General features: G+C 42.8%; 1 protein-coding gene across 1 annotated transcript in view; it reads right to left on the bottom strand.

The window, feature by feature from the left end:
• The window catches only part of FBXO10 (F-box protein 10), a 180210-nt gene that overhangs the window by 55609 nt on the left and 100634 nt on the right, over nt 1-23967 (bottom strand). Inside the window, exon 8 of the mRNA XM_073591559.1 lies at nt 354-506. Coding sequence (XP_073447660.1) covers nt 354-506 — 153 coding nt within the window. The remainder of the gene's footprint in view (nt 1-353; nt 507-23967) is intronic.

Below are 23967 nucleotides of genomic sequence, written 5' to 3'. Positions count from 1 at the left end.
TAATTGGTTAACAAGTATGTTTCAGTGTTTTGCTTACCTGTCCTTGTGCTTCCTGTATATTCATGCACAATAACATGTATTAAAAAAATAATAAATGTGATTCAAATGAAATTATTAGCTATCGTGACTCTCGTTCTATTATTGTGGAGGTTGCATTTACAATTATTCGAAACAGATTTCAACTCTAGAAATACACTGGGGGAGAATAATAAGAAATACCTTATTACAGATGTTCACTATATAGTATCATCTAATAAAGATTTATAAACTGGTGTTTTAGAAACATGCAAAATATACTTATTTTGCATCTCAGCAGTAGATTAACTAAAACACGGAAATATAACACTCTTTACCATAAATGGTATTTCCTTCAATAAGACCTTTTCCTCGCTCTCCAACAACCACTCCATCCGAATATCCACAGCATATAAGATTACTTCTGAGAACTGGATCACCACCTCTCCGGATATCCACACCACCCCACTGATTTTCACGGATGACATTTTCTGTTAAATGGTAATTAAAAAAAATTATTTGGCATTTCAGATTCAATACAATAACCCATAGTGATATGTTACCTTTTTTCTTATGTACACCTTGTGTTCCTGCTGTCTTTGCTCACTGAATAAGTTCATATTAAATACATATATTAAATAAGCACAATCTGGATTATTTAGACACATAATGAAACAATACAAGGGCATGTGCTAGTTTTAGAAACCTAAATGAATCCATTATATTTCAGCTAACCGCAGCTAGGTAAAAAAAAAGCGCTACGTTGGAGTTATTGGCTGGACGCTCTGCTGTAAGTTAGGTTTAGGGGACGCCAAGTACTTGCCTTGCCCCCAGCACTGAAAACCCACGCTATGCTAAAACCTAGCTCCTATTATTTTTAGCTGGTTCCAAATTTGTCAAGCCCTGTTGTAGGGTACATTCTATAGAAAATCACACTTTAGTAAATGCAGCTTTTTTACACTGTACCTGTGTGCGTATTCACGTGTACTTCAGGTGCATAGTAAGATCTGATTTGGATGTTATTATATGATTGATGTCCTGGCATATGCAAATATCCTTTGGAAAATCAGAATTTGCTGTTTTTTGTATTCTTGCTCAAGAAGTGGTCACAAAGATCCCCCCCCAAAAAAAGATGTAGCAGGGAAAAAAAATGTGCCTGCTTAGTTGATTTTAATATGATTTTCAGAAAAAATTTTGCTGCATTTATATGTTACAAAGGACTCTAGATTTAATTAGGAGTTGTGTGTAAAGAGCTCCACCGTGGCCTTAACATTAATGGACTTATTTAATAAGACTCTACAAACAGCAGTGAAAATTGACAAGAACAGTGAAAGCGACAACCTACTGCAACCAATGAGATTCATTAGCTAAGAGCAGTTACTTTGAATACTGATTTAAGAAAGCTATATTGGATGTGGAACTATTGCTCGTAGCAACCAGTTTTCTTGTTACATTTTCTTAATGAATGCAAGATAAACCCGATAATGGCAACTGCCCAACCTTTGCACATCAGATCTACACAAAATATTTACATAACAGGTAACCAATGATTGATGACTCAAACACAGGTACCATGCCAGAGTACCTAAAAACTCAAGGCACTCCTGGGGACCCAGCTTGAAGTGTCATGGAGCCTATTGCATAATAGGCTTGTGCAATTCGTTTTGTAACAAATCGAAATTCGGCCGAATTTTGCATCTTTCGGACATTCGAATGCATCCGAATGTCTGAATAAAAAAATAATGAATTTCAACTAATACGAAAGAAATTATAGCAGATATAACGAATGAATTCGTTATGATTCGGTAATTTGTTAAAGTGGTTGTAAACCCTCCAAAGCAACTTCAGCACATTCCACTCCTCACAAATAAACCTATTGATCGCAGCCTGTGAAATTCTCCTTACTTGTTTAATCTGCTTACAATCCCTCCTGCAATGTTTGATTACATCACCGGTGCATGCGCTTCTCGTCGTCCTATGATTAACGGCATGCTCTGTGTGCCATTTCCCCATCCATAACATGATGTGTACAAGAGCTCCGCTGTCTCGCAGACTCGCGAGACTAGGCAGTCACTCGCAGCTTCCTGGTTCTCTCTAGTGACTTGACGTAAACCAGGCTTGGTTAAAAAACAATCGCACATGTGCGAGATATTAGCAGGGGAAACAAGGAAGGGCGGAAGATGAGTCAGAAAACGGTACTTAAGATGGCGCCGCTGAATCCAGCAAGAAAACTTTTTTACAAACTACTAAAAACAGTAAGTAAGCAGCGATTATGCATACATTATACTGTGCATGGGTTGGAAATACATTTTCATATCATATGAGATGAAAATAGCGATAAGGAATGCAGAGTTTACTTCCTCTTTAAAGATCTAATGAAACAAAAGGTCAACTCAAAGTAAATCTTACAGTCCAATCAGCTGATTAATTTTGTGCTGGAGGTTGGATTACTGGCAAAGTGCATTCCTGAGAACTGAGTGAGAAGGGTGTTGTATTGTATTTGAGCAGACTGCGACTGTTCTGCGAGTGCACGTAGTTCTGCAACTGTTCTGCGAGTGCACGTAGGTCTGTGAGTACCTGTGTATTGTCTTGTTGTGTACCTGTGTATGGTCTTGAGTATTAGTGTCAGGAAGCTAGCTGTTAGGTAATTTGGACAGAGTATAATCCCCAATCCTCACTAAATTTAATAGGTATGATGCCCGGCGGGTGTGGAGAGGCGACTCTTTGTACATCTTGCTGCATGTATGCGTTCCTTGATCATCCGATCGAGGGAGAATACTGCTGTGCAAAATGTAAGCACATTGTTTCCCTGGAAGCCCAGGTTCTGAATCTGGGGAAGCAACTGTCAGCACTGAGAAGTCCCTCCATACTAAAGGAGAGCCAGGAACGTACACGGCAGGTGCCGGCAGGGGCCAGCACAGAGGCGGGTGGAGACAAAGAGGTGCAGGCACTAGCAAAGAGTAGATGGGTGACAGTCAGGAAGGGTAGAGGGGGAAGTGCCAGGGAGGCCAATCCAGGACTGGAGCATCCCAATAAGTCCATTGAGTGACATTGGTGAAACCAGTCAGGGACCAGCACTGCTGGAGCTGAGGGACTCTCCTAGCTGCCGGGGGAAGAACTCCTCCAGTGAGAGTGGGGTGGCAGCGAAGGGAAAGGAAAGACAGATTCTGGTGGTAGGGGACTCAATTCTTAGAAGGACAGAGAGGGCAATCTGTAACAAAGACCTGAAGCACCGAACAGTATGTTGTCTACCGGGCGCTTGGGTTCGGCACATCACGGATCTTGTGGACAGATTACTGGGAGGGGCTGGGGAAGACGCAGCTGTCATGGTGCACGTTGGCACCAATGACAAAGTCAGAGGCAGATGGAGTGTCCTAAAGAACGATTTTATGGACTTAGGAGCTAAATTGAGGAAAAGGACCTCCAAGGTAGTTTTCTCAGGAATACTACTGATACATCGAGCCACACCAGAAAGGCAGAGGGTGATTAGGGAAGTAAACAAGTGGCTGAAGAGCTGGTGTAGTAAGGAGGGGTTTGGGTTTCTGGAGGACTGGGCCAATTTCTCAGTCAATAACTGGTACTATAGAAGGGACGGACTGCACCTAAATGAGGAGGGTGCAGATCTGCTGGGAATGAAGATGGCCAAAAAGTTGGAGGGGTTTTTAAACTAGGCGATGGGGGGGACTGTCCAGAGGTAGAGATAGTCAGCGCGGAAGATATTCCAGAGGGTAGTATTGGGGGCATTAGTGGAAGGTTGACCAAAGCACAAAAACACAAGGTAAGTATAGTAGTAAGTCCTAGTTGCAATCTCAAAACAGCCAGTACGAGGACAATATGCGACCGGTCTAAACTATGTGGCATGTTCACCAATGCCAGGAGCATGGCGGAAAAGATGGGTGAACTAGAGATACTGTTGTACGAGGAGGATTTGGATTTTGTGGGAATTTCAGAGACCTGGTTCAACAGCTCTCATGATTGGCTGGCAAACATTCAAGGGTATACCCTTTATAGCAAGGATAGAGAGGGTAAAAAAGGGGGAGGGGTATGCCTATATATCAAGAATAATGTACAAGTGAATGTGAGAGATGAGATCACTGAGGGAGCTAGGGAGGAGGTGGAATCCATATGGGTAGAGCTCCAAAGGGATGAAGCTAAGGGGAAAATAATACTGGGAGTATGCTATAGGCCCCCTAACCTGAGGGAGGAAGTGGAGACAGATCTCCTATCACAATTTGGATTAGCAGCAAGGATGGGAAGTGTTATCATAATGGGGGATTTTAATTATCCAGACATAGACTGGGCGGAGGGAACCACGCATTCATTTAAGGCTCGCCAGTTCCTTAATGTCTTGCAGGACAATTTTATGGGTCAGATGGTAGATGCACCAACTAGAAATAAAACATTACTGGATCTACTGATTACCAACGGATCACGGATGTGGAAATACGGGGCAATTTAGGTAACAGCGATCACAGGTCACTTCGTTTCAGTATAAATCACACAAATAGGAAACTTGAAGGGAATACAAAGACACTGAATTTCAAAAGAGCCAACTTCCCTAAACTACAAACCTTGCTAAAAGGCACAAATTGGGATAAAATATTAGGAACAAAGAACACGGAGGAGAGATGGGTTTGCTTTAAGAGCATATTAAATAATGGCATTAGCCAATGCATCTCATTGGGTAATAAATTTAAAAGAGCAAACAAAAGTCCTGGATGGCTTAACTCCAATGTAAAAATGCATATAAAAGCCAAAGAGAAGGCCTTCAAAAAATACAAGGTTGAGGGATCATCCTCTGCATTCAGACTTTATAAAGAATGCAACAAGAAATGTAAGGGTGCAATTAGGACGGCTAAAATAGAACATGAAAGACACATAGCAGAGGAGAGCAAAAAAAGTCCCAAGAAATTCCTTAAGTATGTAAACAGTAAAAAAGGGAGGACAGACCATATTGGCCCCATAAAGAATGAGGAAGGACATCTGGCTACAAAGGATGGGGAGATGGCAAAGGTACTGAATTTATTCTTCTCCTCAGTCTTCACGAGTGAATCGGGAGGTTCAGTAACCAAAACTGCAGTGTTTATCCTCATGACACAACACAGTAAGCCACTCCTTAACAGAGGACAGCATTAAAATTAGACTTGAGTAACTCAACATTAATAAATCACCGGGACCAGATGGCTTGCATCCGAGGGTACTTAGGGAACTCAGTCAAGTGATTGCCAGACCGTTGTTCCTAATTTTTACAGACAGTCTACTGACTGGAATGGTACCAGCTTATTGGAAAAAAGCCAATGTAGCACCAATATTTAAAAAGGGCCCAAAATACATCCCTGGGAATTACAGACCAGTTAGCCTAACATCAATAGTATGTAAACTCTTGGAGGGGATAATAAGGGAATATATACTAGTTTTTAGTAACGAGAACGGTATCATTAGCAGTAATCAGCATGGATTCATGAAGAATCGTTCTTGCCAAACCAATCTACTAACCTTCTATGAGGAGGTGAGTTGCCATCTAGATAAAGGAAGGCCTGTAGATGTGGTGTATCTGGATTTTGCAAAAGCATTTGACACAGTTCCCCATAAACGTTTACTGTACAAAATAAGGTCCATTGGCATGGACCATAGGGTGAGTACATGGAGTGAAAACTGGCTACAAGGGCAAGTTCAGAGGGTGATGATAAATGGGGAGTACTCGGAATGGTCAGGGGTGGGTAGTGGGGTTCCCTAGGGTTCTGGAGGATGGGAAAAACAGTTCAATCCCTGTATTTGCAGACAATACTAAGCTAAGCAGGGCAATAACTTCTCCGCAGGATGTGTAAACCTTGCAAAAAGATCTGAACAAATTAATGGGGTGGGCAACTACATGGCAAATGAGGTTCAATATAGAAAAATGTAAAATAATGCATTTGGGTGGCAAAAATATGAATGCAATCTATACACTGGGGGGAGAACCTCTGGGGGAATCTAGGATGGAAAAGGACCTGGGGGTCCTAGTAGATGATAGGCTCAGCAACGGCATGCAATGCCAAGCTGCTGCTAACAAAGCAAACAGAATATTGGCATGCATTAAAAAGGGGATCAACTCCAGAGATAAAACAATAATTCTCCCACTCTACAAGACTCTGGTCCGGCCGCACCTAGAGTATGCTGTCCAGTTCTGGGCACCAGTCCTCAGGAAGGATTTACTGGGAATGGAGTGAGTACAAAGAAGGGCAACAAAGCTAATAAAGGGTCTGGAGGATCTTAAGTGGGGTTCCACCCAAAAAAAAAAAAACTACATGAAAAATTAAAAAAAAAAATACAAAAAAACATTTGGATATTTTTTTTTTTTTTACTTAACTCTAAATGCCTGTTGCTAGGTGGTCCCTCGTAGTCTGCCTCTTCCAGTGCCTGGGCTGGTGACATTACTTCCCCCTCGGCACAGGAAGGGCTCAGCTCTGCTCCCTCCCTCCTGTCAATCATCTGAGACCCATTACAGGTCCCAGGTGACTGAGCGGCCAATCACGGTGCGCAGCGCCGCTCGTGCATGCGCAGTGGGTGTCAGGCTGTGAAGCCACAGCCCGGCGCCCACAGTTGCCATGGCGGCGCCGCTGAACGGAGGGGGAGACGAGCGGGGCTTCGATCCCCCGCATTGCTGGACCCTGGGACAGGTAAGTGTCCAATTAAAAGTCAGCAGCTGCAGTATTTGTAGCTGCTGACTTTTAATTTTTTTTTTTTTTTTTTTTTACTGGACCTCGGGTGGAACTCCTCTTTAGTTATGAGAAAAGGTTGCGAGCACTGAACTTATTCTCTCTGGAGAAGAGACACTTGAAAAGGGATATAATTTCAATATACAAATACCGTACTGGTGACCCTACAATAGAAATAAAACTTTTTCGCAGAAGAGAGTTTAACAAGACTCGTGGCCACTCATTAAAATTAGAAGACAAGAGGTTTAACCTTAAAATACGTAGAGGGTTCTTTACTGTAAGAGCGGCAAGAATGTGGAATTCCCTTCCACAGGCGGTGGTCTCAGCAGGGAGCATCGATAGCTTCAAGAAACTATTAGATAAGCACCTGAATGACCGCAAAATACAGGGATATACAATGTAATACTGACACATAATCACACATAGGTTGGACTTGATAGACTTGTGTCTTTTTTCAACCTCACCTACTATGTAACTACTATGTAACTAAGGAGAAGAGATATTGTCATTGTGTGTGTTAAAAGATTCAATAAACAAATGACTTTCCAAACTACGAATCATTATCATAAATATATATACATACATAAATAACGAATTTCAATGAATACGAACGAAATTATAGTGCATATAACGAATGAATTTGACATGATTCGAGATTCGGTATAACGAATATCGACACTCTATTGAAATAACGAATTATCTGAAAACGTATTAATGTAGGTTGGGCTTGATAGACTTGTGTCTTTTTTCAACCTCACCTACTATTTAACTATGTAACTAATATAACAGAATGAAATTAAGTATTTTACGAATGACAACGAACCAAAACTAAACAAAATTTTCCGTTGTGCACAAGTCTATTGCATAACATAAAAATGGACAGGTTTTCTTGTTCTTTATCTTCTCTCTCTCCCTTCTGTTTTGTCTTTTGTGTCTTTACTTTTCTTAGTTCTCTTTCTCCTTTATTGCTGCACCTTCTGAGAAATAAACAATCAGTGCTCTGGTTATTGGGAGGAATTGTGCCCCATCATTGGTGTCAATGGGAGAAATAGTTCCCCTATTGTTGGCGTCAGTGGTAGGAATTGCATCTCATAGTTGGTGTCATTGGGAGAAAACTGTGCCCCAATCGTTGTAATTTTGAGGAATTATGCCCATTCATTAGTGTCAGTGGGGGTAATTATGACCCATTGTTGGTATCAGTGGATGAATTAGTGCCCCAAGGGCTAAATAAAAGCAAGCAAAGGGCGGCATCTGGCCCTGGGCCGCAGTTTGGAGACCACTAATTCAAATCTCGATTGCAGGCACATTGCCAGGGTGCCTAAAAGATAGGGCAATGCTGGGTACCATTAGACAAGCTTCTTTTCATTTAACATGCACATCTGCTATTCACTGCATGATAAACAAGCCCTAATTAATAGAAATTCATGCAGGCAGTTCACTGAACACTTAGGATACAGGATGCAATTCTACAATATTTTACAACACAACAGGTTAATATAAATTGATTATTCTTGTTGGTATATTAATCATTAGCCCATTAATATGTCTGTGGAGCTGCATGGTTAATTCTTATGCTCTCTGTGACTACTGTTGTGGAATAAAAGGGTTAGAGATCCACTGCTCTAAGCTTTCCTCTTATCTTCAACGCCTCTGCAAGATTAATTGGACCAAGATGCTAAGGTCTTCTGCGTTCATTTCAGGTACTCAGGGAGGAGTCAAATAAATTAAAGCATATTTACTGTACTACAGTGGCTACTAGAGTAACTGGCATCAATCGAAACACTGCTGAACTTGACTACGTAAACTTGGATCTGTATTCAAAATGTAAAGTGCAAAGTATTAGCCAGTGTTTACCCCAAAATATATGAATATTGCATACAAATCTGCTAAACAACTACATAAAAGAGGTCTTATGCCACGAGCAGACTTTACGGCAGACTTTGTCCGGCGGACTTTGACGGACTTCCGAATGAACAGACTTGCCTACACACGATCAACCAAAGTCCGACAGATTTGTACGTGATGACGTACGACCGGACTAAAACAAGGAAGTTCATAGCCAGTAGCCAATAGCTGCCCTAGCGTCGGATTTTGTCCGTCTGACTAGCATACAGACGAGCGGACTTTTCGACCGGACTCGAGTCCGTCGAAAAGATTTGAAACATGTTTCATTTCTAGGTCCGTCAAACTTTTGGGGAAAAAAGTCAGCTGGAGCCCACACACGATCGAATTGTCCAACAGACTCCGGTCTACAGGATCAAGTATGCCGTAAAGTCCGGTCGTGTGTACGCGGCATTAGTCTAATCTTCCTGCCTAACAAAGCACAAAGGTAGAGGAAAAGTATAGCTAAACATAACTACCCTGTTTCCACGAAAATAAGACCTAGCGTGATTGTCAGTGATGGCTGCAATATAAGCCCTACCCCCCAAATAAGCCCTACCCTGTTTCCCCGAAAAAAAGCCCTACCCTGAAAATAAGACCTACAAGGACTTTAACTAGGGCTTATTTGGGGGGTAGGGCTTATATTGCAGCCATCACCGACAATCACGCTAGGTCTTATTTTCGGGGAAACAGGGTATTAATCAAAAAAGTAGTCGTACCTTTTCATGTAGTGTGCAAAACCGTACAACTTACAACATATAATATCCACCTGAAGACCAGGACTTTTCTGGCACATTTTGTTTACAAGTAAAAATCTGTATTTTTTGCTAGAAAATTACTTTGAACCCCCAAACATTATATATATTTTTTTAGCAGAGACCCCAGACAATAAAATGGCGATTGTTGCAATTTTTTTATGTCACACAGTATTTGCGTAGCAGTTTTTCAAACGCAATATTTTTGGAAAAAAGACACAAAATTTTAATGCAAAAAGACAATATGTGACCCAACTTTTTGGTAAAATATAAAAGATGATGTTATGCTGGGTAAATAGATATCCAACATGTCACGTTAAAGCTTACGCTTGTGGAATGGCAACAAACTACAATACTTAAAAATCTTCATAGGCAAGGTTTTAAAATATTTTACAGGTTACCTATTTAGAGTTACAGAGGAGGTTTAGGGCTAGACACATTGTTCTTGCTCCAAAACCATTTACATATGCGTCTGTGACTTTGCTTCTGCATGTGAGCACGGAGGGATGAGGGGGGGGGGGGTCCTTTAATTTTTTTTTTCTTATTCATTTCATTTTTTCCTATTTTTACACTGTACCTTTGATCTTCTTATATTCCAAAGAATGTAAGCATTCTTTGTAATAGAAATAAGGGATGACAGGTCCTCTTTATGGAGAGATCAGGGGTCAATAAGACCCCAAATTTTTCCTCTACCTTTAAAAGCAAAAGATCCAAAAAAAAAAAATGTCATCTTTTGCTTTATAAAAAAATAGTTTACTTTCGCCTTAGACCAGAAGGGATGTCATGACATCGCTCCAGTTCTCCAAGATCATAGAGGTGATCAGAGAAGATTTGGTCTCTATTCACTTCTATGGCCAGCCGCATGAACTGTTGAATCGTTTCCCAGGCTCGCTGGTAAAATGGTAAGCCCGAGAAACACTGGCGAACGGCGGCGGGGGGGTGACCCCTCCCGCTGCTTCTGAAAGCGACCCAGCGGCTAATTAGCCACTTGAACTGCTTTCACAAGAAAGAACTCTGTTGGGGGGCTTTGGTGAGATGTCAGGGGTCTAAACAGATTGCACTTTTTAAATTCTGACAGTGGGTACAGGGAGAAGATCCCCTGACCAATGTCACAGCGGGGGATCAGAGGATTGCGAGCAGGTACTTTTATCCTTTAAGTATTTGTAATGTTATTGCAGAATAAACAGGCCCATAGCAGAAATGTCAAAATTTCTCTGGTTTACAGGGGGTGTACAAGTGTGAGAGCTAAAGTGGTTAAACATTATAGAGAGATATGTAGAAACATATACTGTACAATACTTCACTTGCTTTGCTGGGAATTGCACAATAACATAAATTACACTTATTCTGAATAGTTTTTCTTCCCATTACATTTTCTTTAACAATATGCAGTAATACAATATTGATTTCAGCATCTCTAATCAAACAAAAAATATATCTTCAACCCTGCTGAGAAATAACATTAAAGAAAGGCTATGAAATGGAAATGTGATCAATAATTACATTCAGAATAAAATAAGGTTTTTGTACTTACTTTAAAATCTTTTTTTTTTTTTTTTAAGTCAATTGAGGGACATAGGAATGTAGAATGTTGTAGACAACTGGAATAATTGCAGCTACCGTCAGGAAGTGGACCCTGACATAAACAAAACATTGAAAGTCAACCCCCTTTTAACCCCACCCCAACCATCATGCTTCAGTTTTGCGAGCAAGCAGTACATAGGGCAAAAAAACAGGGCAGGTGAAACCTGTGTCCCTCACTGAACCTCTAGAAAAAAATGTTTATGGCAAGTACAAAAATCGTATTTTCTTCATCTATTAAGGGACACAGGAATGTAGAAATTCATAGACAACTGAGATGTCCAAGAGCAGTCTAACTCAGGGTTTCTCAACTCCAGTCCTCAAGGCGCCCCAACAGGTCATGTTTTCAGGATTTCCATTATTTCGCACAGGTGATTTGATCAGTTTCACTGCCTTAGTAATTACCACAGCTGTTTTATCTGAGGGAAATCCTGAAAACATGACCTGTTGGGGCGCCTTGAGGACTGGAGTTGAGAAACACTGGTCTAACTAGAGGGTGGGTGACAGCCACTGAGAGATCCAATAGAAGTGGAGATCTTATTAGAAGAATATCTGAATGAATCAATGCCTGAAAAAGGCTAGTAAAAAAGGGGAAGTAATTACTGAAATTGCTACTAACAAGGAAAGGCACCAGGAATAAATCTGGTGTTCAAGAGCAGGTCAGGCACCATCACTAAGGGGAAACTGCTATCTGAAAGAATGATGGACCTCAACATGACTATGGAAAACAAACAATTAACCACCTTAAGGGAATTACAGGTGAAAGACTTAGACCAGCAGCTAAAATAGTCAAGGAACAATAATTTCTTTATCGTACATCGCGGGACACAGAGCACCATAATAATGATGATGATATGTTATGTAAAACTATTTCATTTTTTACATTTTAGAATGGGATGCATCGAGAATTGTGCAGAATTTTAAAGGGTGCCTTGACTGAAAGACTGAAAGAGTCTTTGACTGAAAGAGAAACACTGCTTTAGCCAACATTTCTTTCCCTAAAGTCAAGGTTCCCTAGGATTCGGCCTTACAGCTTACCTGTAAAATCCTTTTCTTGGAGTACATCACAGGACGCAGAGCACCATAATAATGACTATGTGGTTATACGCTTACCTTTAGGTGATTGGACACTGGCAACCAATAGTAAGACGGTTCCTCCCATATAACCCCTCCCACACCGGAAGGACCTCAGTTTTTTTCGCCAGTGTCTTGAAGGTGATGGTCATGGATGTGGAAGCTCTTCAGTTTCTTCAAAAGAATGTCCCACTGAGGACGTTATAATCGGATCCATTCGGATGGCTTACTAAGCTAAAGTGGATGGTACCCGAACCTCGGCTCAAGAACGAGGTGTTGCTTGTAATGTGTCCTATTTAGGCGCTGGACCCTTGTTAAAAGTTGGTATTCCTGGTCTACCTTGCCCAAGGAAACCACAAAGGGTGCTTTACAGGTCCAGGGGTGTGGACCCCAATATATGGGGGACCCGGTCCCTGAAGGTCCTTAGAGGCGCTACCCGCCATGATGGGGGAAGATTGGGCCTGGCAAGACAGGCCCTGCTGCATGGGATGGTGAGTACTCCCCTTTGGGGTCCTTTTATATAGAGATATATGTATTTCCCCCTTTTGTTTTTTAAAACTGCCAGAGTAAGCCTTGATCCGGTGTCCAGGGTTACAGAGGGCCGGTTGGCGCGCATTTTTAAAATTTGCCGTGCAGGTGCGTATGCGCGTGCGCGCTGCATGTCCACCGCGTGCGCACCGCCAGCGTGTGAGAGCGCTGCTGGTGTGCGCCGCTACTGTCCACGTCACGGCGCCGAGTGCGTCAGGACGGCGCATGCGCCGTGCGGGGGGCGGGTCGCCGGCCACTGATGCGTGCGCTCGCTTCCATGCTAGGGCTTATAGGCATGGAGCTCCTGGCATGCGCATGGAGGAAGCAGAGCGAATGGTGGGCACGTGAGTCTGATGGTCTTGGACACTACGGTGACAGGTTAAAGACTGGTTGTAGTTTGGGGGGAGTACTCCTTGGTTATTTCTCGTGTGTAAGCAATGTCTTCCAAAAAACGAGGAACAGGGAACAAGGCAAGCCCAGGGGTAAGAGTCCCTCCACAAAAAGCAGGAGACCAACCCCATATTGATGCAGCCTCAGTCTCTACTGAAGGACCTGCGGTTTCTGACCTGGCTGAGCCATTGCACTTGTCAGGCATAGTAGCCACTACCAATGTACCTGCCTCGGCTTATGTTACAAAGGATGATTTGGCATCTGCCTTAGCTGGTCTTGAAGGCAAAATAGCTGGCATGATTGCTTCTGTAACACAGGGGGGAAGGAAGCATAATAGATCTCCCTCCCTTGAGCCTGGGCCAAGTGGTGGGTGAGTCACTAGAGCCCCAGGACTCCTATAGCCAGATGGGTCCAGGTGACCTGGAACCAGAATGGGCAGAGGATCCAGAGGAGGTGGTCAAAAAGGACCAAGAGGTAGGAGAGGCTGAAGATTCCTCGGCTGAGGACTCTGGCTCTGAAGAGCCAATTTCAGCCTCCCATTGCCAGAAATTGTTTATCCAATCTCTAATGGAGATGGTATGAATTGGGTTTAAGTTACCCCCGGTTCAGGAGTCTGCACTCTCCTGTTCCACTCTGGGATCTTTGCGACCTAAACAAATTTCCCAAGCCTTTCCCTTGCATCCGTTATTGGAGCAGGTGGTTTATGCGGACTGGGAGCATCCTGACAGAATATACTTACCTCCCAAAAGGTTTTCTATTTTATACCCTATGGAGGAAAAGTTCAGTAAGAAATGGAGCACTCCTTTGGTAGACGCTGCCATATCTTCTGTAAATAAAAATTTAACCTGTCCAGTGGATAATGCCCAGGTTTTCAAGGATCTGGCTGATAAGAAGCTAGAGTCCTTATTTAAGGCCTCCTTCTCAGTTGCCAGTGCAGCAGTTCAGCCTGCTGTTGCAGCCATCGGGATTTGTCAATCCCTAAAGGATCGCTTTAAGAGGTTAGTGAAGAACATACCTTGCCAGGAGGAATCTGCTGAGGAACTATCAGAGATCCCTCATGCCTTGTGTTTTGCGGTAGACGCTTTAATGGACTCAATCCAACAGATGTCTCGTTTTGCGTTACTATCAGTTCATATGCGCAGAGTATTGTGGCTAAAGAACTGGTCTGCTGAGACGCCATGTAAAGGCTACTTGCTGCTTTTCCATTTCATGGAGAGCGCCTGTTTGGCGAAGATCTGGATAAATATATCCAGAAGATCTCTGGAGGAAAGAGCGCTATGATTCCTATTAAAAAGAAGGGGAAGCAGCCTTCTTACAAAATTCCTAATCCTCCAGGGCCTGGTGCCTCTTCCCCTAAGCGGTATCGATGGCCTCAGCCATCTGAGTTTAAAAGACCTCAGGGTCAGAAAAAACCCTGGACCCAAAAGCCATCCAAGCCCAACTCCAAGTCTACCTTGTGAAGGGGCGCCCCCGCTCTCATGGGTGGGGGGAAGGCTTCGGCTGTTTGGGGAGGCCTGGGAAGAACTGGTTCAAGACAGATGGGTAATTTCCACTGTAAAATACGGTTACAGAATAGATTTCCCGGAGGTTCCCCCGAACCGCTTTCTACACTCAAGGGTTCCGGCGAATCCAGAAAAAAAGAATATGCCTATTCCTAGCTTTACACCATCTGCTGATGCAGGGAGTAATTGTAAAGGTCCCGCACGAGGAAAGATTCAAGGGGTTTTACTCAAACCTATTCACCGTGCCGAAACTAAATGGGGAAGTAAGGCCCATTTTGGACCTCAAGGCTCTCAACTTCTTTGTAGACGTCCGATCCTTCCGTATGGAGTCGGTTCGTTCAGTAACAAGGTCCCTGAGAAAGGGAGACTATTTGGCATCCATAGATATCAAGGACGCGTACCTTCATGTGCCGATCTTCGGTCCACACCAAAGGTTCTTACGCATTTCCAGTTTGTGGCACTGCCCTTCGGTCTAGCCACGGCTCCCAGGGTCTTCCCAAAGATTCTGGCCCCAGTGTTGGCTTCCCTAAGATCTCAAGGAGTTTCCATAATAGGATATCTGGACGATCTACTTCTAAGGGAATGCTCTCACCCTATGCTAGTTCTAAACGTGTCAAGAACAGTATGGGTTTTACAACGCCTAGGTTGGGTACCGAATTTGGACAAGTCAGCTCTTTGTCCGACCCAAGCCTTGGTGTATCTGGGTCTGGTCTTGGACACCGCCCAACAAAGAGTGTTTCTTCCGCCCTTAAAGGTCGCCTCCATAGTGGAACTTGTACAGAAGGTGAAAAAAGAACCAACACCTTCTGTTCGGCTGTGCATGAGGTTATTGGGCAAGATGGTGTCGGCTTTCAGCGCAGTGCCATATGCACAGTTCCACTCCAGAGTGTTCCAATACAGTATCCTGAAGGCCTGGGACAAGTCTGCTTGAACCTTGGATCAGCCTATGGTTCTATCTCCACAGGTTCTATGGAGCCTCTCTTGGTGGTTAAGAACCAGCAACTTAAGAAGAGGGAAGTCTTTCCCACCAGTGGCCTGGAAAGTGGTGACCACAGACGCCAGTCTTCTCGGCTGGGGAGCAGTCCTAGAGGAAGCATCTGTTCAGGGAGTATGGTCCCAGACAGAAAGGACTCTGCCCATCAATCTCTTGGAGATCCGGGCAGCTCGTTTGGCCCTGCGATTCTGGACATCCAGGTTGCGGGGTTTTCCTGTCAGAGTTCAGTCCGACAACTCCACAGTAGTGGCATATATCAATCACGAGGGAGGTACCAGGAGTCGGGCAGCACAAAGAGAAGTAAATCATATAATAACCTGGGCAGAAAAACATGTGTTGTTTCTGTCGGCAGTGTTTATCCCGGGGGTGGACAATTGGCAGGCGGATTTCCTGAGTCGCCAGAAATTGTTACCAGGGGAATGGTCCCTGCATCCCAAGGTTTTTCTACAGATCTGCCAATACTGGGGGACCCCAGATGTGGATCTGCTGGCATCCAGATTCAATGCCAAACTAGACAGGTTTGTATCCAGGACCAAGGATCCGCTTGCTGTCAGGATAGACGCATTAGTGGTTCCTTGGGATCAGTATTCCCTGATATATGCCTTTCCTCCGATCCAGATTCTGCCGCACTTACTACGCAGGATACGGGAGGAATGGAAGCTGGTGATCTTAGTGGCCCCAGCGTGGCCCAGGAGATCATGGTACTCGGAGATTGTGAAATTGGCAGTAGGGGACCCGTTGGTCCTTCCTTGCCGCCCAGACCTGTTGTCTCAAGGGCCCATATTCCATCCTTCTTTACGGTTGATGAATTTGATGGCCTGGCTATTGAGACCAGACTATTGAAAGACCGTGGTATTATGGGTTCAGTCTTGTCCACTTTGATAAATGCTAGAAAGTCAGTTTCTAGGGGTATCTATTACAGAGTATGGAAGTCATACATTTCTTGGTGTGAGGAAAGGAAATGGGACCCTCGTAGGTATACCATTGGAAGAGTTCTCGCCTTTCTCCAAACAGGAGTAGACTTGCAGCTCGCTTTAGGGACAATTAAGGGACAGATTTCGGCCTTATCGTTTTTTTTCCAGAGACCAATTGCATCCCATTCTTTGGTGCGAACCTTTGTGAAGGGAGTAACGCACCTGAGGCCACCGCTTAAACCACCTTTATGTCCTTGGGACCTAAATTTGGTACTTTCAGCCTTACAGAGTCAGCCCTTTGAACCTATTAGGCATATTCCTTTTGTCCTATTGACCAGGAAATTAGTTTTCTTAGTGGCTATAACATCGGCTAGAAGGGTGTCAGAATTGGCCGCCCTTTCTTGCAAGGAACCTTTCATGGTTCTTCATCAGGATGGGTGGTCATGCGTCCTCGTCCAGATTTTCTACCGAAGGTAGTTTCCAAATTTCATTTGAATCAGGATATCATTTTACCTTCCTTTTTTCCTAACCCTAAAACTAGGGAGGAAAGGTCGCTTCACTCACTGGATGTGGTGAGAGCAATAAAGGTTTACTTGGAAATGTCGGCTCCCTTTCGGAAAACTGACTGTTTTTTTGTCTTGCCTGAGGGTCCTAAAAGAGGACAGCCGGCAACAAGTTCATCTATATCCAGGTGGATTCGCCAGACTATTGTCCAGGCGTATGGATTAAAGCGCAGGGTTCCACCCCGGGATTTAAGAGCACACTAGAGGGGTTAGTGCATCATGGGCAGTACGCCAACAGGTGTCTATGGCTCAGGTTTGCAAAGCAGCCGTTTGGTCTTCAGTTCATACGTTCACCAGGTTTTATCAGGTGGATGTGAGATCTCAAAATGAGAATGGTTTTGGCCACAGCGTGTTGCAGGCTGCTTTATAATCTCAGACCTGTTGGGCCTAGGGATGATGTGTTCCCCCCCCCTCAGATGCATTGCTTTAGGACATCCCACATAGTTATTATTATGGTGCTCTGTGTCCCGTGATGTACGATAAAGAAAAATGGATTTTTAAAACAGCTTACCTGTAAAATCCTTTTCTTGGAGTACATCACGGGACGCAGAGGTCCCTCCCCTCTTTCTAGGATCTTCATTGCTTGCTACAAAACTGAGGTCCTTCCGGTGTGGGAGGGGTTATATGGGAGGAACCGTCTTACTATTGGTTGCCAGTGTCCAATCACCTAAAGGTAAGCGTATAACCACATAGTCATTATTATGGTGCTCTGCGTCCTGTGATGTACTCCAAGAAAAGGATTTTACAGGTAAGCTGTAAGGCCGAATCCTAGGGAACCTTGACTTTAGGGAAAGAAATGTTGGCTAAAGCAGTGTTTCTCTTTCAGTCAAAGACTCTTTCAGTCTTTCAGTCAAGGCACCCTTTAAAATTCTGCACAATTCTCGATGCATCCCATTCTAAAATGTAAAAAATGAAATAGTTTTACATAACATAGTAAAATCTACATACATAGGCACCCAACATCAGAGGTGACGTATTCTTTAAAAAAAAAATAACTAAATAAAAAGCCGATGTGACTCAAGTGATGACAAAGGGGCAGTGGAGGGGCAAACAAGGATGCTGTGCAGGCGCCCAACATCCCCCATATCATCTGATGACATCATTGGTTGTTAGGAGACCAGTGGCTGGAAGGTTGTAATGGTGCACAATGAAAGCGTGTGGTTTTGTGTAACTAAAAGTAAGACTTGATCTACATACTGGCTTGTATACAATTTTTGGGCAACTTTTAGGAATTTGCCAAGGCACCCCTGAGAAAAACTGAAGGTACCCCAGGGTGCCTGGGAACCCTGGTTGGAAAAGGCTGGGCTAAAGTATGTCCCAACCAAAGACCAACCAGTGAAAAGCGTGGGCTAAAGTAGAATACTCATAATCCTTGACTTTAGGGAAAGGGAGATCCATAATTTAACAGCCCTTTCAATATTATTCTAAAGAGAGAGAGGGAAGGAAACCTTCAATGTGAAAGGAAGAAAGGTAGAGTACCAAGTATCTTTTGATGAAGGGATGGTAATATCCACACACATAAAATCGAAGGCTAAATGGGGATATATTGTAATGCAATAGACATACAGGACCTCAGAATGAAAAGTATGAGAAGGAGACTTTCCAACTCACACAAAGGCATGATGGTCACAACACAACCTGTTTGATTATATATATATATAATCAGTCTGATATAGAGAAGAAATTACATCCGTCTTCCACTATATAGGCCCCATGAGGATCTCCAGAGTTATGGTTTCCCACTAAGAGAACTCTGCAAATGCAGGGATCCAGAAACAAGACTTTGAGTCCTGCACCAATGCTGTGCTGCGTAAGGAGAAACATCAGAGGTGACCAATGGGGTATTCAATTTCCTCCAGAAAAGAGGGTATCGCACACTTTAATAAAGTGAGCGTAAAAGGCAAGCTTAAAAGACAGACTCGTATAGAGATTGCATTATGACCCAGGAAGCTGTCTGTTCCATAAAACCAGACCTAACAGTAGGGAGATTAATATATTTTTCAAAATCCAGATTCTGCAACTCAAGATGAGAGGGAAATACTACTGACAGCACAAAAAAGATATATGTTAACCGAGTTCTCATCTATCCCACAATGCCCCCAAAAAAGTGGGTAAATGGGATGGTATCTACTATACTCACAGAGTAGAGAGAAGATGACACTTCATATAACAGGCACTGCCAGAATCCAAGTAATTTCTGTGAGGCTCAATTAATGATTCCACGATGACGCTTATAAGTCAGTGCTGTAGCAGAGTCCTGAATATAATAATTTCCATATTCAGGGAAAAACAGCAGTAACCTGCTATTTGTTAACTTTGCAAATCCATAAGGCCCTCCTAATAGAGATCGTCACAACAATGATCCTAATATCAATAGACTATTGTAGAAAAGGAGTGGAAGTAGGAAAAAGTAGGCAATAGTTTACCTCAGTCAACACAGGAGGACATAGGTCTTAGGGTGTGGGAAGCATAAATATATACTGGATTATGTATACTAGGGTACAGAAAATTCAGAAAAAGCAATCCAATAGAATGAGGAAATAATAATCCACTGGTAAAAGTGGGGGTATACTTCAAAACAGAAGAAAGATCGGTGGTACATGTGGGAGACAGACATTTATTACTTAAGAGATATTACACCTGTACTAACTGAAGACTGGGAAGACTGGAGTACATCTATCTCAACAATATACTATATCTCCTGCATTAAAGCAGGTGCCCAAAGTGAGAACTAGGAGGTTTGGCCATGGCACTGTTAACTGTATGACAAAAGAAATGCCTTCCCTTAAATGGTGAGTGTTTAACCACTTAAGGACTGGCCAATTTTTCAGGCTTGGCGTTTACAAGTTAAAATCATATTTATTTTTTCCTAGAAAATTACTTAGAACCCCCAAACATTATATATATACTTTTTCTAACACCATAGAGAATAAAATGACGGACTTTTTTGAATAAAAAAATAAGACAACAGTAAAGTTAGCTCAATTTTTTTTTATATTGTAAAAGATAATGTTACACCCAGTAAATTGACACCATGTCACGCTTCAAAATTGCGCCCGCTCATGGAATGGCAACAAACCTTTATTTTAAAAAATCTCTACAGGTTACCAGTTTTGAGTTACAGAGGTGGTCTAGTGCTAGAATTATTGCTCTCACTCTAACGATCGCAGCGATACCTCACATGTGTGGTGCTACTCACGTATGCGTTCGCTTCTGTCACTTTTATTCCTATTACAAGGGATGTAAACATTGAAAAAAAAGCTTGACAGGACCTCCTAAATGTGAGATCTGGGGTCAAAAAGACCCCAGATCTCATATTTACACTAAAATGCAATAATAAATAATAATAATAATAATAAAAAAATGTAATTAAAAAAAAAAAAAAATTCTCCTTTAAGAGCATTGGACGGAAGTGACGTTGGACATTGCTTCCGCCAGTCAATGCTATGGAGCCATCTTCCCCTCACTCGGCAGCCAGCTTGTGAGGGGAGAGGATGCGATTGTCTCCGCCGCCACCGGGACCACTTTTACCTAAAAGCACTAAAAGCAGACTGCTCGCTGAAGAAGAGGATACTGGGGTTATGGCAGCTATCTGCTGCCATAACAACGATATTCCTCTTCAAAGTGCCGACGTATAACCTTAGGTCTCTGTGCTGCCTCTCTGATTAATGCCCTCTTTGCTCAGTCCCTGAGTTTTGGTGTGCGGCCGTCTCTTGGCAGGTTTGCTGTTGTGTGTTTTTTCCATTTGGTTATGATAGATTTGATGGTGCTGTTAGGGATCATCAAAGATTTGGATTTTTTTTATAACCTAACCCTGACTTGTACTTCTCACCATTGTCCCTTACTTGTTTGGAGAGTTCCTTGGTCTTCATGGCAGTGTTTGGTTAGTGGTGCCTCTTGCTTAGGAGTTGCAGCCCCTGGGGCCTTTCAAAAAGGCGTGTCTATGCAATGACAGATCACGTGACACTTAGATTGCACACAGGTGGACATCATTTCACTAATTATGTTACTTCTGAAGGTAATTGGTTGCACCAGGGATTTTTATGAGCTTCACAACAAAGTGGGTGAATACATACGCACATGCCAATTATTTTTTTATTTCTGAAAAATAGTTTTATGTATATATTTTTCTAATTTTACTTCACCAACTTAGTCTAATGTGTTCTGATCCATCACATATAATTCAGATTAAAAAAACATTGAACTAATGGCTGTAATGTAATAAAATAGGTAAAAAGCCAAGGGGGTGGATACTTTTGCAAGGCACTGTAGGCCCAGAAAGCATTCTAGTTTATCTTCACACTTCACATGGGCCTACTTACGGAGTTAGTCTTCTAATACTGGATCACACCAGAGGCTCTGCTATGCTTTAGACTTGGAGAGCACCCTAAGGCTAACACAGTACACTGAGGTCTGGAAAGCACCACTAGCAGTGCCCAGTGTCCAAAGGTCACATTCCAGGCACGGCCACAAGCTTCAGTCCAGTGAGATCCAGGTACGGCCTTCACAGAATTGCAAAGGAAACACCAACTTGGAAAGCTTTTGTGCAGAGACCAGCTCAGGCAGCATAATAAACATCTTGACTGATCAGAAAAAACATCCATGAAGTGCCGAGAATGGTAAAAATCGTAAACATGTAAATAGAGTTTTTCTCCCCAGAGCTAAGGAAAAAAAGTCCAACCTCCAGTGGGGTTGGGGACTAGTCTTTATTGTGTTTTTCTGTTTGACAGTATCCACCTCCTGGCTGTAGCTGCACAAAACCAAATTTTCAAAGACAATGGTCAATAAAGAAAATACCGTATTTATCGGCGTATAACACGCACTTTTTTCCCCTTAAACTCAGGGGAAAATCGCGGGTGCGTGTTATACGCCGATCCCCTGCGATCCCGAGCTTCAAAATCGCCGACCGCGATTTGAAAATGGCGCCGCCGGCGCCGAAATACACAGAGCCGGTCCTCGGCTCTTCTCGACCACTTTCGGCTTCACTCGAGCGCCGCCCGAACCTAGCCGAGTGTACTCGGCTAGGTTCGGATAGCTCTGCTCACAGTCACGCCCATCCCGGGCGGGACTACGAGTGGAGCCGAAAGGGAACGAGAGCCGCCAAGAGCCGAGGACCGGCTCTGTTTATTTCGCCGCCAGCGGCGCCATTTTCAAATCGCGGTCGGCGATTTTGAAGCTCAGGATCGCAGGGGATCACAGGATCGCAGGGGAGCAGCGCCATTTTCAAACTGCGAGCTGCAAGGCTGCACTGGGGCAAGGCTGCACTGGGGCAAGGCTGCACTGGGATAAGGCTGCAATGGACACTGGGGAAGGCTGCACTGACAAGGCTGCACTGACATGGCTGCACTGACATGGCTGCACTGACATGGCTGCACTGGGGCAAGGCTGCACTGGGGCAAGGCTGCACTGGGATAAGGCTTCACTGGGATAAGGCTGCAATGGACACTGGGGAAGGCTGCACTGACAAGGCTGCACTGACATGGCTGCACTGGGGCAAGGCTGCACTGACAAGGCTGCAATGATGGGCATTTAAATGTAAGTTTTTTCTCCCTTAAACTTCCCTCCTAAAAGTTTTTTTTCCTTAAAATTCCCCCCTAAACTTGGGGTGCGTGTTATACACCGATAAATACGGTATATTTTGTACGAAATAAACTGCATTTATAGCCTGTAGCTCCTTTAAAAATAAATTCTTCTAAGAAAAAGTTCCTGGGAGCTTTATAAAAAGGTAACCAGCTGAATGACAATGACCTAATTACTTGTAAAGGAATCCACAACAGCTCTAGAATATGAAGCATGTACTGAGACACTTGGGCTACCTATTCTTATAATGAGTCAATTGTTAGAAACATGTTGGACTGGTGCAGTTCTTTCTGCAAAGTCTTCTCACTATGCCAGTACACATAAACATTTCACTATTCAGAATGTAGGCAAGGCTCCCTGATCAGAATACTTAAAATTAATCTGTCTACAATAATAAAGCTTTGCTAAAAAGAGACATGAAGCATCACACAAGTCACTTGGAAGCATAGAGAAAATACCAGTGTAGAAGTTTATGTTGAAAATTCTTACATAGGTAATGAGAGCTCTTCCCTTGGTACTGAATCTTGTATCTCATTTACAAAAACAATTACACCAAGGCGGGGAATCAAATTTCCCCTGAAATCCTGTTAGCAGCCCAACGACAACAGCCAGCAATGTCATTTGTAATTCATGCTTAAAAGAAATATATTATTCCAGGGAAACAGCCATAGCACAAATCTAAGTAAATAAATTTGAAATCAATTCTAAATGTTAAAGTAATACACTGCAAAAGCCCCTAAAGTGAAATGTACTGCCTGCTTTTATTTTTTGGGTAAGCTACACAATATAGAAGCGTTCGCACTCAATTTTTGGATATTATTTGGAAAAAAAAAAAAAAGTAATCAAAATTGTATTATTATTATATATATTTTTTAACAATAAAAATGTTATTAGGATAATGAAGAAAGTAGTTACAGCTTTGAGTATAATCAGTAAAACATAACTGAAGACATCCATCAAGGGTGTATAATTCAACTGCATATAACAAATGTTCAGCAGTTAGTGTACAACAAATATTTTAAAGAACAGAGATATTTTGGTGTTACCTGCGGACACCCAGTAGTAGGTGTCTCATTTCAAGTAGGATAATTAGTATAAAATAACATTATATCAATATATAACAGAAATAAGAATGGAAGTAGAACGTTTCTAGGTAGAGCATTGAATAAACAAAGAAAAGTGACAGTGTCCTTTCTCGGAATAGATACCATTTGATTGACAAATAAACAACAAATGTGATATGAGCAAATCCACAGAGAGTTGGCACCGGGACTACAGGGTATTAACCACGTCAAGTATGTAGGTGTTTCAACCAGTCGATAAACGTGTAAATTTGTCTAAACAGAGTCGAAACATGGTCCAAGGGGTCCACTGTTTGTGAAATTTTTGAGTAGTTTCCTTAGCTATAGCTATAGCCACAGTCTCCTCCATGTTGTAAATGTCCTCTATCACACGTAACCATTCAGCAATTGTTGGTATATTAGTCGATTTC

Source organism: Aquarana catesbeiana, linkage group LG01, assembly GCF_042186555.1.
Source record: "Aquarana catesbeiana isolate 2022-GZ linkage group LG01, ASM4218655v1, whole genome shotgun sequence".
NCBI classification, from domain to species: Eukaryota; Metazoa; Chordata; class Amphibia; order Anura; family Ranidae; genus Aquarana; species Aquarana catesbeiana.
This window is presented reverse-complemented; position numbering and strand designations above follow the sequence as displayed.